Source organism: Oncorhynchus masou, chromosome 17 (assembly GCF_036934945.1).
Source record: "Oncorhynchus masou masou isolate Uvic2021 chromosome 17, UVic_Omas_1.1, whole genome shotgun sequence".
In the NCBI taxonomy this organism is placed as follows: domain Eukaryota; kingdom Metazoa; phylum Chordata; class Actinopteri; order Salmoniformes; family Salmonidae; genus Oncorhynchus; species Oncorhynchus masou.
The window spans coordinates 24677579-24692873 of NC_088228.1; the positions used below are offsets into that span (position 1 = coordinate 24677579).

The 15295-nt window shown below is 39.9% G+C and overlaps 1 protein-coding gene across 1 annotated transcript; it reads left to right on the forward strand.

Annotated features, from left to right (window-relative positions):
• Positions 1-13079: 13079 nt before the first annotated feature.
• On the forward strand, positions 13080-15091 carry LOC135558751 (C-C chemokine receptor type 4-like). Its single transcript, XM_064992840.1, has 2 exons — positions 13080-13200; positions 13464-15091. Exon 2 carries the CDS (start codon positions 13482-13484, stop codon positions 14568-14570), a length of 1089 nt encoding a protein of 362 aa, XP_064848912.1. The 5' UTR covers positions 13080-13200; positions 13464-13481; the 3' UTR covers positions 14571-15091.
• The last annotated feature ends 204 nt before the right edge of the window (positions 15092-15295 follow it).

Here is a 15295-nt window from a genome sequence, read left to right on the forward strand (position 1 = left end):
AGAGTAGGATAGGGAAGGATGTCTCAGTGGAGTTCTATGTAGACCAAGTGGGGCCTCTGACTCCTTGGCAGTTCAGGACTAAGAGTAGCTATTATGGAAGACATCTATTCAAGTCTCTGTGTAGTTCCCGCTCACATAATGTGAGAGGGCTACATAAATCTACATACCCAGCATGGAAGAAGATAGAGTGTAGTGAAAGTAAGGGTTTCAGTTGATAACCTAGTGCATTCCAGGTAGAAAAAGTTAGAGCAGCTGATTGCTCTATAGTCAGCCGAATACAAGCAGTCCCTGACAAAGCAGATACTGACTGTGGAGTTGTCCAGAGCAGATGAGATCAAATCTCAAATCTTACAAATTCTCATAAAATAGATTAAGGGTTTTCAATTAATGAAAGCACATTGGCATAATTAAATTATATTAACACCTTGTGACCAAGGACTGCCGGGGGTTCAAAGGTAATGAATTGCAAAATGATGCTCACTTATCAACTATATTACAAAAGTAAGTTAACTCTGTGGAGTATGGCTTTTTTGGTTAATTAATTGTTAGTATCATAATATGTCATATTAATAGTCATATTATGACTGACTGTAGGTAACATGTCTTCCATTGATTTCAGGGGGACACTGGAGAGCCCAGTCCCAAAGGAAGCCAAGTATAAACCAACACGTGTGTTTAGTCCTTTTGCTTTTTAGATGTGTTCATGACTTATATTTTAAGAAACAGCAGTTAATGGTGTTTTCATTTTTCATCGTCACCCTCCCATTCTCTTTCTCTGGGGTGAGAGGGGGAATAATGGTGTGCCTGAGACCCCTGGGACAAGCGTATGTAACTTTTCCCCACTCTCGACTCTACTTGAGGGGCATGCATTACTCGTAACTGATATAGATGTTCACACTGCCTTTTTAGACTCTGATTTCATGTTTTTCCATCTCATTGCCGCTCTGTAGGGTGAAACTGGGCTCAGAGGCAGCAAAGGAGAGGTACGTTTCATTAGTTTGTAAATATCTCACTTCTCAAATGTAACTTCTTTTCTTCTTCAGAAATCTGCCTATACAGACCTACAGGTCTATTTTGAAGACTGTAACCCATTTTCATCTACAGTTTTCATGCGAGTAAAGTCATACCATATAAAACAAATATCACGATAGGCTAATTCGTTCTTTTGACATTGTGGTATCTTTTTGTGTCAGTAAAATATATTATGTGAGAAATAACCATCATATCGAAGTAAATTTGGAGTCACAGAATGAAATTGTGTGTCCCACTAACACTCGGGAAACCACACAGTTTAAATTTGGCTACAGAAAAATGTTGATTAACTTCACAGGGTGGTGAAAGTGCAAGGGTCTTATTCTGGTGACATGATGATCGATGCTGATTTGACAAATAAAAATATTTTCGCTCTTTTCCATAATCTCATCATGTAGACTAGCCTACCGGCAGAGCCTATCTGTACTGTATCTGCGATCTGTTGGCTAGAGTGCATGTGCCAAGATCAGAGTCGGTACATTTACTATTTAACCTCTTGAACCTCTGGGGGCAGTATTTCATTTTTGGATGAAAAACGTTGTTTTTTTTGGAAAAACTGAACATTTGCTATCTAACTGAGAGTCTCCTCATTGAAAACATCAGAAGTTCTTCAAAGGTAAATGATTTTATTTGAATGCTTTTCTTGCTTTTGTGAAAATGTTGCCTGCTGAATGTTAGGATTAATGCTATGCTAGCTATCAATACTCTTACACAAATGCTTGTGTAGCGATGGTTGAAAAGCATTTTTTGAAAATCTGAGATGACAGTGTTGTTAACCTCTTGAATCTATGGGGGCGCTATTTCATTATTGGATAAAAAACGTGCCCGTTTTAAGCGCAATATTTTGTCACAAAAAGATGCTCGACTATGCATATAATTGACAGCTTTGGAAAGAAAACACTCTGACGTTTCCAAAACTGCAAAGATATTATCTGTGAGTGCCCCAGAACTGATGCTACGGGCGAAACCAAGATGAAACTTCAAACAGGAAATGAGCAAAATTTTTGAAGCTCTGTTTTCCAATGTCTCCTTATATGGCTGTGAATGCGACAGGAATGAGTCCACAATTTCTGCCGTTTCCCCAAGGTGTCTGCAGCATTGTGACGTATTTGTAGGCATATCATTGGAAGATTGACCATAAGAGACCACATTTACCAGGTGTCCGCCTGGTGTCCTGCGCCGAAATTGGTGCGCAAACCTCAGTTGCAAGTATTTTTCCATGTGATTCAGAGAAGAAAGCAGGCTTCCACGAACGATATATCAATGAAGAGATATGTGAAAAACACCTTGAGGATTGATTCTAAACAACGTTTGCCATGTTTCAGTCGATATTATGGAGTTAATTTGCAAAAAGGTTTGGCGTTTTGGTGACTGAATTTTCGGTTTGTTTTGGTAGCCAAGTCATGTACAAAAGGGAGCATATTTCTCCTACACAAAGAATCTTTCAGGAAAAACTGAACATTTGCTATCTAACTGAGAGTCTCCTCATTGAAAACATCCGAAGTTCTTCAAAGGTTAATGATTTTATTTGAATGCTTTTCTGGTTTTTGTGAAAATGTTGCCCGCTAAATGCTACGCTAAATGCTACGCTAGCTATCAATACTCTTACACAAATGCTTGTTTTGCTATGGTTGAAAAGCATATTTTGAAAATCTGAGATGACAGTGTTGTTAAGAAAAGGCTAAGCTTGAGAGATAGCATATTTATTTCATTTCATTTGCGATTTTCATAAATAGTTAATGTTACGTTATGCCAATGAGCTTGAGGCTATAACTGGATACAGGTTTTTTTCATAGCCAAACGTCAACAAAACAGAGGGATTTGTCCTACACAAATAATATTTATGGAAAAACTGAACATTTGTTATCTGAGAGTCTCCTCATTGAAAACATCTGAAGTTCTTCAAAGGTAAATGATTTTATTTGAATGCTTTTCTTGTTTTTGTGAAAATGTTGCTGGCTGAATTCTAGGCTAATAGCTATGCTAGCTATCAATACTCTTACACAAATGCTTGTTTAGCTATGGTTGAAAAGCATATTTTGAAAATCAGAGTAGACAGTGTTAATAAAAGTCTAAGCTTGAGAGCAAATATATTTATTTCATTTCATTTGCGATTTTCATGAATAGTTAACGTTGCGTTATGCTAATGAGCTTGAGGCTATAAATAGGATCCCGGATCCGGGATTGCTCGACACAAGAAGTTAACTAAAGGCTAAGCTTGTGAGCCAATATATTTATTTAGTTTAATTTGCGATTTTCATGAATAGTTAATGTTGTGTTATTGTAATGAGCTTGAGGCTATAATTACGCTCCCGGATACGGAATTGCTTGACGCTAGAGGGTAACGCAACAGTTTTTGTTCTGAAACTATCCATAGAGTTGAAAATGCAATGGAAACACATTGAACATTAGATTTAAGCAAAAAAGTCAATTTTGTGTGCACTACGTCCTCTCCCACTGATTTTATATCTGCAAGTCCATTTGGTGGAAACACTACTGGTGGGGAAAGCATATATTTTCTTCATGCAGACATTCACATGAAAATGTGTCGCCAATTGGATGGAAACCTACGTAGCTACACAAACCACATTATTTCACCAACACTGACACAAACAAACAGAATACAATTATGATGAAGAGAAGGGAATCTATTTCAGTATATAGTGGTTAGTTCAGCTTCCCATAACCGCCTCCACTGTCTCATGCAAACTTACATGTAATGTGGACATTACCACTTATGCGTCACACTGCACATATTCAATGGAATCAAAAACATAAACAAACAGAAAAATTCTATGCAGGCATTGGTTTTAAAAAGTAAAGTGAATTCTACAGACTGCAAACTTACAACAGGTACAGATGAAGTCGGAAGTTTACATACACTTTAGGTTGGAGTCATTAAAACTCATTTTTCAACCACTCCACAAATGTCTTGCTAACAAACTATAGTTTGGGCAAGTCGGTTAGGACATCTACTTTGTGCAGGACACAAGTCATCCAAAACAGTCATTAAAAAGCCAGACTACGGTTTGAAACTGCACATGGGGACAAAGATCGTACTTTTTGGAGAAATGTCCTCTGGTCTGATGACACAAAAATAGAACTGTTTGGCCATAATGACCATCGTTATGTTTGGAGGGAAAAGGGGGAGGCTTGCAAGCCGAAGAACACCATCCCAACCATGAAGCATGGGGGTGGCAGCATCATGTTGTGGGGGTGCTTTGCAGCAGGAGGGACTGGTGCACGTCACAAAATAGATGGCATCATGAGGTAGGAAAATTATGTGGATATAATGAAGCAACATCTCAAGACATCAGTCAGGAAGTTAAAGCTTGGTCGCAAATGGGTCTTGGTCGCTGCTGGTTCTTGTGCCTCTGCTGGACAAGATGGGTTACCATGGCAACCAGGAGAGCCTGGATACCCAGGGAAACCTGTACGTGGACCACGAGTAGAAGCGATTTGCCCCAAAATGTCAATAGTCATTACCAGCTCATTATCGGATGTGAATATATTCTCTTTCAGGGGAAGCCACCAACTGATGACCACTTGATGAAGCTTTGTGCTAATATACTTCTGAGTATGTTCCCTGCTATTTGTTTTAATGTATGACCATTATCTGTTGTATGTATTATTGAAGATTTAGACTGTTTCAAATAATAGACTCCAGAATGCTTGCTAGGAATGACGGCATTAGGCAATCATTGATTGTTTTTATTTTTTCACCAAGTGCACGTATCCAGGGCATTTCGAAATAGTGAGGATGTTCGTAATTGAAGATCTAAGACAGCATACAGCAGCATCCTGTTGGTCTACACATCATAACAGCATGTTCACTGAACTACCCCCTATGACCATCTGGAGCACTAGTACAGCTTTCATTTCTGCATTTTGGAGAAAAAAAACACATCCTCTGCAACGCACATTGTTGCCTAATCTCTATGTCTGGGTAGGACTCAGTACACATTTCTATTTTAGACCACAACTCTTGGAGATACATAATAACATGCTGACAGTAAACAAAGTAAACAAATGCATAGACCTACTATTCATTGGAACAATGTATATGACAAAATAGCAACAATACAGCTCGTATGGTGTTGCCTGGCAATCCAAACTCTGTGCTCCAGCCAAACGCTACAACACGCCTACGAACATTAGTTTCTTCTCCGCAATGAGTCTAGATCTGAGTACCTTCCTGACAATTTCTAGAAGGGAAACACATTCTAACCGTTCTGATTGGTCCCATAAACCGATGGTTTGTTTTGTCGGCCACAAATAATCCTTACTGTCCTTTTTCTATAAATGGCACAAAATTCTTTGTCTGACAACTAAAACTGAATTATTTCGCTGCTCTATGTTCACCTCATACTTCAATCTGAGATTGCCATCATTGAAATATGAAAATTATTATTCTAATAGTGCTGATCATGATGAAAGATATTCTTGGCAAAATCACAAAGTTACATTATGACACGTCAACTGTTATATCTTTTTTTGTTTTATTTATTTAATTTGTATTAGTCTTTAAAAGAATTTAGGGTAGATCAGCTTTAACAGTGCATATAAAATGTAGATTCCATCAACGTAATCTGCATAATTTCCAATCCCCCATAAATGTTCTGGGTGTTTATATACAGTGCCTTGCGAAAGTATTCGGCCCCCTTGAACTTTGCGACCTTTTGCCACATTTCAGGCTTCAAACATAAAGATATAAAACTGTATTTTTTTGTGAAGAATCAACAACAAGTGGGACACAATCATGAAGTGGAACGACATTTATTGGATATTTCTAACTTTTTTAACAAATCAAAAACTGAAAAATTGGGCGTGCAAAATTATTCAGCCCCTTTACTTTCAGTGCAAGCAAACTCTCTCCAGAAGTTCAGTGAGGATCTCTGAATGAACCAATGTTGACCTAAATGACTAATTATGATAAATACAATCCACCTGTGTGTAATCAAGTCTCCGTATAAATGTACCTGCACTGTGATAGTCTCAGAGGTCCGTTAAAAGCGCAGAGAGCATCATGAAGAACAAGGAACACACCAGGCAGGTCCGAGATACTGTTGTGAAGAAGTTTATAGCCGGATTTGGATACAAAAAGATTTCCCAAGCTTTAAACATCCCAAGGAGCACTGTGCAAGCGATAATATTGAAATGGAAGGAGTATCAGACCACTGAAAATCTACCAAGACCTGGCCATCCCTCTAAACTTTCAGCTCATACAAGGAGAAGACTGATCAGAGATGCAGCCAAGAGGCCCATGATCACTCTGGATGAACTGCAGAGATCTACAGCTGAGGTGGGAGACTCTGTCCATAGGACAACAATCAGTCGTATATTGCACAAATCTGGCCTTTATGGAAGAGTGGCAAGAAGAAAGCCATTTCTTAAAGATATCCATAAAAAGTGCTGTTTAAAGTTTGCCACAAGCCACCTGGGAGACACACCAAACATGTGGAAGACGATGAAACCAAAATTGAACTTTTTGGCAACAATGCAAAACGTTATGTTTGGCGTAAAAGCAACACAGCTCATCACCCTGACCACACAATCCCCACTGTCAAACATGGTGGTGGCAGCATCATGGTTTGGGCCTGCTTTTCTTCAGCAGGGACAGGGAAGATGGTTAAAATTGATGGGAAGATGGATGGAGCCAAATACAGGACCATTCTGGAAGAAAACCTGATGGAGTCTGCAAAAGACCTGAGACTGGGACGGAGATTTGTCTTCCAACAAGACAATGATCCAAAACATAAAGCAAAATCTACAATGGAATGGTTCAAAAATAAACATATCCAGGTGTTAGAATGGCCAAGTCAAAGTCCAGACCTGAATCCAATCGAGAATCTGTGGAGAGAACTGAAAACTGCTGTTCACAAATGCTCTCCATCCAACCTCACTGAGCTCGAGCTGTTTTGCAAGGAGGAATGGGAAAAAATGTCAGTCTCTCGATGTGCAAAACTGATAGAGACATACCCCAAGCGACTTACAGCTGTAATCGCAGCAAAAGTTGGCACTACAAAGTATTAACTTAAGGGGGCTGAATAATTTTGCACGCCCAATTTTTCCGTTTTTGATTTGTTAAAAAAGTTTGAAATATCCAATAAATGTCGTTCCACTTCATGATTCTGTCCCACTTGTTGTTGATTCTTCACAAAAAAATACAGTTTTATATCTTTATGTTTGAAGCCTGAAATGTGGCAAAAGGTCGCAAAGTTCAAGGGGGCCGAATACTTTCGCAAGTCACTGTATATACAGTGGGGCAAAAAAGTATTTTAGTGATTGTGATTTTCTGGATTTTTTCTCTCATTTTGTCTGTCATAGTTGAAGTGTACCTATGATGAAAATTATAGGCCTCATCTTTTTAAGTGGGAGAACTTGCACAATTGGTGGCTAACTAAATACTTTTTTGCCCCACTGTACCTCTTGTGTCTGAGCCGTTGAATTGCGACTCTACTTTGTCTCTATACTGGCGCTTAGCTTGTTTGATTGCCTTGCGGAGGGAATAGCTACACTTTGTATTCGGTCATGTTTCCGGTCACCTTGCCCTGGTTAAAAACAGTGGTTCACGCTTTCAGTTTCACGTGAATGCTGCCATCAATCCACTGTTTCTGGTTTGGGAATGTTTTAATCGTTGCTATGGGTACGACATTGTCAATGCACTTTCTAATGAACTCGCTCACCGAATCAGCGTATTCGTCAATGTTGTTGTTTGAGGTGAGTCTGGGGTGACCACCCCCGCTTTTACTGGTCTAGAGATCAGTAGTTGCAAGAAACCATGTTGCTTGAGCCAAACATTTTCGAACATCAGCTTTAACCTGGTTGTACAGGTTTGGGATTTCAGTCTTGTTTGTGATGACACTTTGTAGTGAGGCACGGGAACCTTCATTATCCTCAGAAAGCCAGGCCTCTCAACAATTTGAAATGGCATCATGTCCTTTGCAATGTAATATGAAAGGGCTGCAGTGAGGTCTTGAGCATGTTTTGAAATGGTTGCATAAGCTGTCAGCCTTTTAAATGCTTGCTTGAGTGTCTGTGTCACAACTGTAGATGAGGAGGGGGCCCACTATGTAAACAAGGGTATAGCAAATTTATTATTATTATTATTATTATGTGTTACATTATTATTATTCACTCACTCTGTCACGTGTGCTCCCTCTCTGACCTCTAGGTCTACAGGCTGCTCATTATGACGCACACCTGTCACCATCGTTACGCACACCTGCACGTCGTCAGACTCACCTGGACTCCATCACTTCGTTGATTACCTGCCCTATATATGTCACTCCCTTTGGTTCCTTCCCCAGTCGTCATTGTTTCTGTTTCATGTCTGTGTGTTGTTCGAGGTTCTTGTTTTGTAGTATGTTCCGTTTATTTTCTTAACTTTTTTTTGGTCAGGCTCTCATGCCTCAGTCAGATCGACAGGCTCCCCTGCCTCAGCCGGCTCGTCGGGCGTTCATACCTTTGCCGGATCGCAAGACTCCCCTGCATCCACTGGCTTGTCAGGCTCCCCTGCCTCAGCCGGTCTGGCAGGTTCCCTCGTCCCAGCCGGCGACAGGTTCCCGCGCATCAGCGGGGGTGACCGGTCCGCCCCTTATCCCCAGGATCGTCCCTTGGGTTGGCATCCTGCGGCTGGTGCCAAACAGGCCGGGGAGGGGGTACCGTCAGTTATGCTCTCTCTCCGGCTCTCTAGGTCGCCATGCTCCTGCGTCTCAGCCGGATAGAGTTTCCTGTGCCTCTGCAGAGTTGTCCGGTCCGCTCCTGTTCTCCGGGATCATCACTTTGGGTGGCGTTCTGCAGCTGGAGCTGCGCGTCGGGAAGGGGATACTGTCATGTGTGCTCCCTCTCCGACCTCTAGGTCACCAGGCTGCTTGTTAAGGCGCACACCTGTCACCATCGTTACGCGCATCGTCAGACTCACCTGGACTCCATCACTCCGTTGATTACCTGCCCTATATATGTCCCTCCCTTTGGTTCCTTCTCCAGTCATCATTGTTTCTGTTTCATGTGTGTGTGTTGTTCGAGGTTCTTGTTTTGTATTATGTTCTGTTTTATTTTATTAAAACACTCACTCCCTGAACTTGCTTCCCGACTCTAAGCGCACGTCGTTACTCACTCTGTCACACACTCACACACAGTATCTTCTGTTTTGCATTTGAGTATATGCAATGACTTCATGCACAATTGACATACTTACAGATGCGTCTTAAGAAGACAGTGATAGTAATTGCAATGAGCCCAACAATTGACATAAATACAGGAGTCTTGTGTAGTGTTTCTTCTGTTGGAACATTTTTACAACATAGTCGATGACTGATGGATTTGAAATGAACAAAATATGTTGGTTGGGTGACTAAACTACATAACGTGTTATCGTGTGCAATGGGAGAATAGAGTCTGCAGACACGCGGCGCATACAGCAGCAGAACGTGTAGTGATTTTACAAGAGTAGGTAACACCGAAAGCTTCAGTTTACATTAATGACCAGCTATTTGCTGTCAGAGCAGTTCACAGATCACTGGAACTGTACATAGCCCATCTATAAATAGCCCAAACAATTACCTCTTCCCCTACTGTATTTATTTATTTAGCTCCTTTGCACCCCAGTATTTCTACTTTGCACACTAATCTACTGTCAAATCTACCATTCCAGTATTTAAATTGCTATATTGTATTTACTTGGCCACCATGGCCTATTTATTGCCTTTACCTCCCTTATCTCACCTCATTTGCTCACATTGTATATAGACACATTTTTCTACTGTATTATTGACTGTATGTTTGTTTTACTCCATGTGTAACTCTGTTATATGTGTCGAACTGCTTTGCTTTATCTTGGCTAGGTCGCAGTTGTAAATGAGAACTTGTTCTCAACTTCTCAAATAAAGGTGAAAAAAGAATAATATTTTTTTTTTAAATAGCAAGTTAGACAGACAAACTATGACATTTTTCCCCATTCCAAAGTCCCCACATCATGCATTGAGCTAAAAGTTAACTTACCTTGCAAGTAGTCACTGCCTTTCTTCCAGGTTTTCACACAAAACAAAACAACCCACATTGCATTCTGCACCTGCGTCAGACTGTTGCATACTTTGGTTGATGCTGGACAGTATTTTCCGTGAGTTTTTCAAACCGTGGTAATCAAATACGGTTTTAATGAAATGGTAATACTAACCGTCGGAAATTTTACCATGGTTTAACGTGAAACCAGTAACCGTTTCATTCCTAGTCCAAACACACCAAGACAGTCGCGAAGAGGGAATGACAACGCCTATTCCCCCTCAGGAGACTGAAAAGATTTGGCATGGGTCCTCAGATCCTCAAAAAGTTCTACAGCTGCACCATCGAGAGCATCCTGACTTGTTGCATCACCGCCTGGTATGGTAACTGCTACAGAGTGTGTATGGCCCAGTACATCACTGGGGCCAAGCTTCCTGCCATCCAGGACCTCTAAACCAGGGAGAGTCAGAAGAAGGCAAAGACTCCTGCCACACTTGTCATAGACTGTGCTCTCTGCAACCGCATGGCAAGTGGTACCGGAGCGCCAAGTCTAGGTCCAAAAGGCTTCTTAACAGCTTCTACCCCCAAGCCATAAGACTCCCGAACAGTTAATTAAAATGGCCACCCAGACTATTTGCATTCTCCCCCCACTCCCATTTTTACACTGCTGCTATTCTGTTTATTATCCATGCATAGTCACTTTACCTCGACCTACATGTATATATTACCTCAATTACCTCGACTAACCTGCGCCCCGCACATTGACTCTGTACCGGTACCCCCTGTATATAGCCATGCTACTGTTATTTTATTGTCGCTCCTTAATTCTTTTTTTATTTTTTATTTTATTTTGGTAAATACTTTCTTGACACATATTGTTCTTAAAACTGCATTCTTGGTTAAGGGCGTGTAAGTAAGCACCAGCTGTCAGAGCAGCTTACCGATCACTGTACCTGCACAACCAATTACCTCATCCCCATAATGTTAATTATCCTCTTGCTCTTTTGCACCCCAGTATCTCTACTTGCTCATCATCATCTGCACATCTATCACTCACTCCAGTGTTAATGCTAAATTGTAATTATTTCGTCTCCATGCCCTATTTATTGCCTTACCTCCTTACACTTCTACATTTTTACACACTGTAGATAGATTTTTCTATTGTGTTACTGACTGTACGTCTGTTTATGTGCAACTATGTGTTGTTGTTTTTGTCGCACTGCTTTGCTTTATCTTGGCCAGGACGCAGTTGTAAATGTAAATGTAAAATGAAGGATGATCAATGGAAACAGGATGCACCTGAGCTCAATTTCGAGTCTCATAGCAAAGGGTCTGAATACTGATGTAAATCAGTCCAGAGTATTCCTCCTCACTATGAGCTCTCTGCAATCAAAAAGCAGCCGGTGCTTTTAAATGCAAATATTTACACTACAATTCAAAAGTTTGGGGTCACTTAGAAATGTCCTTGTTTTTGAAAGAAAAGCACATATTTTGACCATTAAAATAACAGCAAATTGATCAGAAATACAGTGTAGACATTGTTAATGTTGTAAATGACTATTGTAGCTGGAAACGGCTGATTTTTAATGGAATATCTACATAGGCGTACAGAGGCCTATTATCAGCAACCATCACTCCTGTGTTCCAATGGCATGTTGTGTTAGCTAATCCAAGTTTACCATTTTAAAAGGCTAATTGATCATTAGAAAACCTTTTTAGCAATTATGTTAGCACAGCTGAAAACTGGCCTTCTTTAGACTAGTTGAGTATCTGGAGCATCAGCATTTTGTGGGTTCGATTACAGGCTCAAAATGGCCAGAAACAAAGAACTCTTCTGAAACTCGTCAGTCTATTCTTGTTCTGAGAATTGAAGGCTATTCTATGCGAGGAATTGCCAAGAAACTGAAAATCTCGCACAACGCTGTGTACTACTCCCTTCACAGAACTGTGCAAACTGGCTCTAACCAGAATAGAAAGAGGAGTGGGAGGCCCCGGTGCACAATTGAGCAAGAGAACAAGTACATTACATTAGAGTGTCTAGTTTGAGAAACAGATGCCTCACAAGTCCTCAACTGGCAGCTTCATTAAATAGTACCCGCAAAACACCAGTCTCAACGTCAACAGTGAAGAAGCTGGAGCTGCGCTTTGGGTCATTGTCCTGTTCAACAGCCGTTGAAGGGGAGAATGGTAATGTCTGGAACGGCGCAAATGGACTGGCATAAAACCCAAGGAAACAATTTGTTTAATGTACAATGCCTTCAGAAAGTATTCATACCCCTTGACTTATTCCACATTTTGTTGTGATATAGCCTGAATTCTAAATGACCTGATTTTTTTTTTAAATCTCACAAATCTAGACACAATACCCCATAATGACAAAGGGAAAACATGTTTTTAGAAATGTTTGCAAATTTACAAAAAATTAAATACAGAAATAACTCATTTATATAGGTATTTTACTTTGTAGAAGCACCTTTGGTGATGATTACAGCTGTGAGTATTTTTTGGTAAGTCTAAGAGCTTTGCACACATGGATTGCACAATATTTGCCCAATATTATTTTTTTAAATTCTTCAAGCTCTGTCAAGTTGATTGTTGATCATTGTTAGACAGCTGTTTTCATGCTGGAAGGAAATGAACATGTTTTCTCTCAGTATGCATCCTCTGTCTGTAGTACCCATAAATAGTGTGATCAGGTTAACTTTCATCCATCTTATTTTGAAAAACGTTCTATCAGATGAGCTATTTGGATACAGTTTGTTGTATACTTTTTATATATTTGGACGAGTTCATACAATTGTCTTTCTTTTTTTGTTTTCTGCATTTCAAAACAATTGTATACATTTCTCCATGTATTTTCTTGTCAGAGAAAGAGCACTGTTGACTAAAGTATTTTTTAAATAAACCTTCTGTTATAAATTGAATCCCATGTTACAACCCTTTGTGGTTATAATGATGAATAAGGTTCCAGAATTTCCTGTATTGAACAATGTTAAGACAGCCCCTTGTAAGGGAGGCTATTTGGGAGGAGTTAATCACATATCACATATCTCAGCAGTAGCAACAACTCTCACACACAAAGATTCAACCTACTAGCGCTGACACACGAACAGAAAAACTACTTTCTTTCTGACAATCACATCAGCACCCAGAAAGGTCACATTGGTAAGTTGTTAATAAAGTATCACTTCATTTTCCAGTCCACTTGCAGCTTGTTTACCAATAAGTTATGTAGTAACAATGAGTACTTTCTAGTATTTACTGAAAATCATTTTAAGCAATTAAAGAAATTAAAGCATAATCCCTAGGCATTTATTACATATATACTGTATATACTTAACATTTTAACTTGCAATTTGTAAATATATAGGAGGTAATAGCAGACCATCAAATCAAATGAAAACACTATATTTACACCCTCTTAACAGGTTAAGAGACTGACAACCATGGGGGTGTATGAAGACGTCTTGGCTTTTTTGAATGAGGACAATGATACAGATTATAACGACTCTGTAGACCCCAGCTATGTCATGGATGATATTGTGAAACTGTGTGGCAAAACTGAGGTAAACAGATTTGGAGCCAAGTTCATCCCAACATTCTACACCATCAATTTCCTGCTGAGTGTGGTTGGGAATGGGCTGGTTCTATGCATTATCTACAAATACGAGAAGCTCACTTCCGTCACCAACATCTTCCTCCTTAACCTGGTCATCTCTGACCTGCTGTTTGCGTCCAGTTTGCCCTTCTGGGCCACTTACTACTCCTCTGAGTGGATCTTTGGCCCGTACATGTGCAAGCTGGTGGGCAGCGTGTACTTCATCGGATTCTACAGCTCCATCCTCTTCCTCACTCTCATGACCTTTGACCGATACCTGGCTGTGGTCCATGCCATTAACGCTGCCAAATGGAGGAGGAAGATCTACGCCTGCGTCTCCTCGGCAGTTGTGTGGTGTATCAGCCTTCTGGCCAGCGTCAAGGAGTTAGTTCTGTACAACGTCTGGGAGGATTCTCAATCCGAACACTTTTGTGAGGAGACAGGCTTCTCCAATGAGATCATGAACAAATGGAAGCTGGTGGGTTACTATCAGCAGTTTGTTATCTTCTTTCTACTTCCTTTGGCCATGGTCATGTACTGCTATGTTAGAATCACAGTCCGAATCATGTCAACCCGGATGAGAGAGAAGTGTAGGGCAGTCAAACTGATTTTTGTGATTGTATTTACATTTTTCGTGTGCTGGACCCCATACAATGTTGTGATACTGCTGAGAGCCCTCCAGATCTCCAACAGTCATAGTTCTGAGGACTGCTCTTATGTGCTTGACTACGCTCTGTATGTGACTAGGAATATAGCATACCTCTACTGTTGTGTAAGCCCTGTTTTCTACACGTTTGTTGGGAAAAAGTTTCAAAGGCACTTTAGGAAACTACTTGCAAAGCATATCCCATGTCTGAAGAGTCATAACCACACTAGCCATAGTAGCCAAAGTAGAACAACTTCTCAGAAAAGCCCACATACCATGTATGTATACTAGAGAGGAACTGGTCTTTAAACCATTACTGATGTGAATTGTGAATAATGTATATACTTTTGAGGGTTTTATGTTTACTATCTCAAAGAATTTCTCAATCATTGCAATACAATTTGAACATGCAATTTCTATTCTGTGTAATTTTGCTTCTGACTTTATTTACTCAACATTTTTTGCTAAACTGTACATTACCAAAAGATACAAATGATGTTTGAAATATTTGAATCAATGTTTGCACGCAGGATTCGCTTTGGATAAAAGCGTCTGCTAAATGGCTTACATTATAATTGTTTTTACAAGAAGGTGTACATTTTATTTGCTTCAGGAGCTTGAGCTGTTTCTTTCCTTGTTTTTTTAAACAATCATTTTTATTGGACCACATCAAAGCAACACAATCGATAAATAAGAATAAAAAAGTCCCCTTTTTGAAGAACTCCCTCTACTATTACACATTTTGAATCTTTGCATTAAATTGTTGATACAATAAATTAATAAAGAGTTGTGAAATAATGTATTTACTCATAGCATGTGGTTCTGAATGTTGACTGACTGAATTTAGGTCTACCTGTTTTGAGAGATGCATATTCTATGCTCCATCATACTATCTAGGCCTCTACCATTTTCTAGTTGGCATAACTATTGTGAAAGAAAAACTATTTCTCCACTCTAGCTATTTTCAGAGCAGGCTGTTCTTGACATTACTCAGAACTCCCCTTCTCACACTTCCC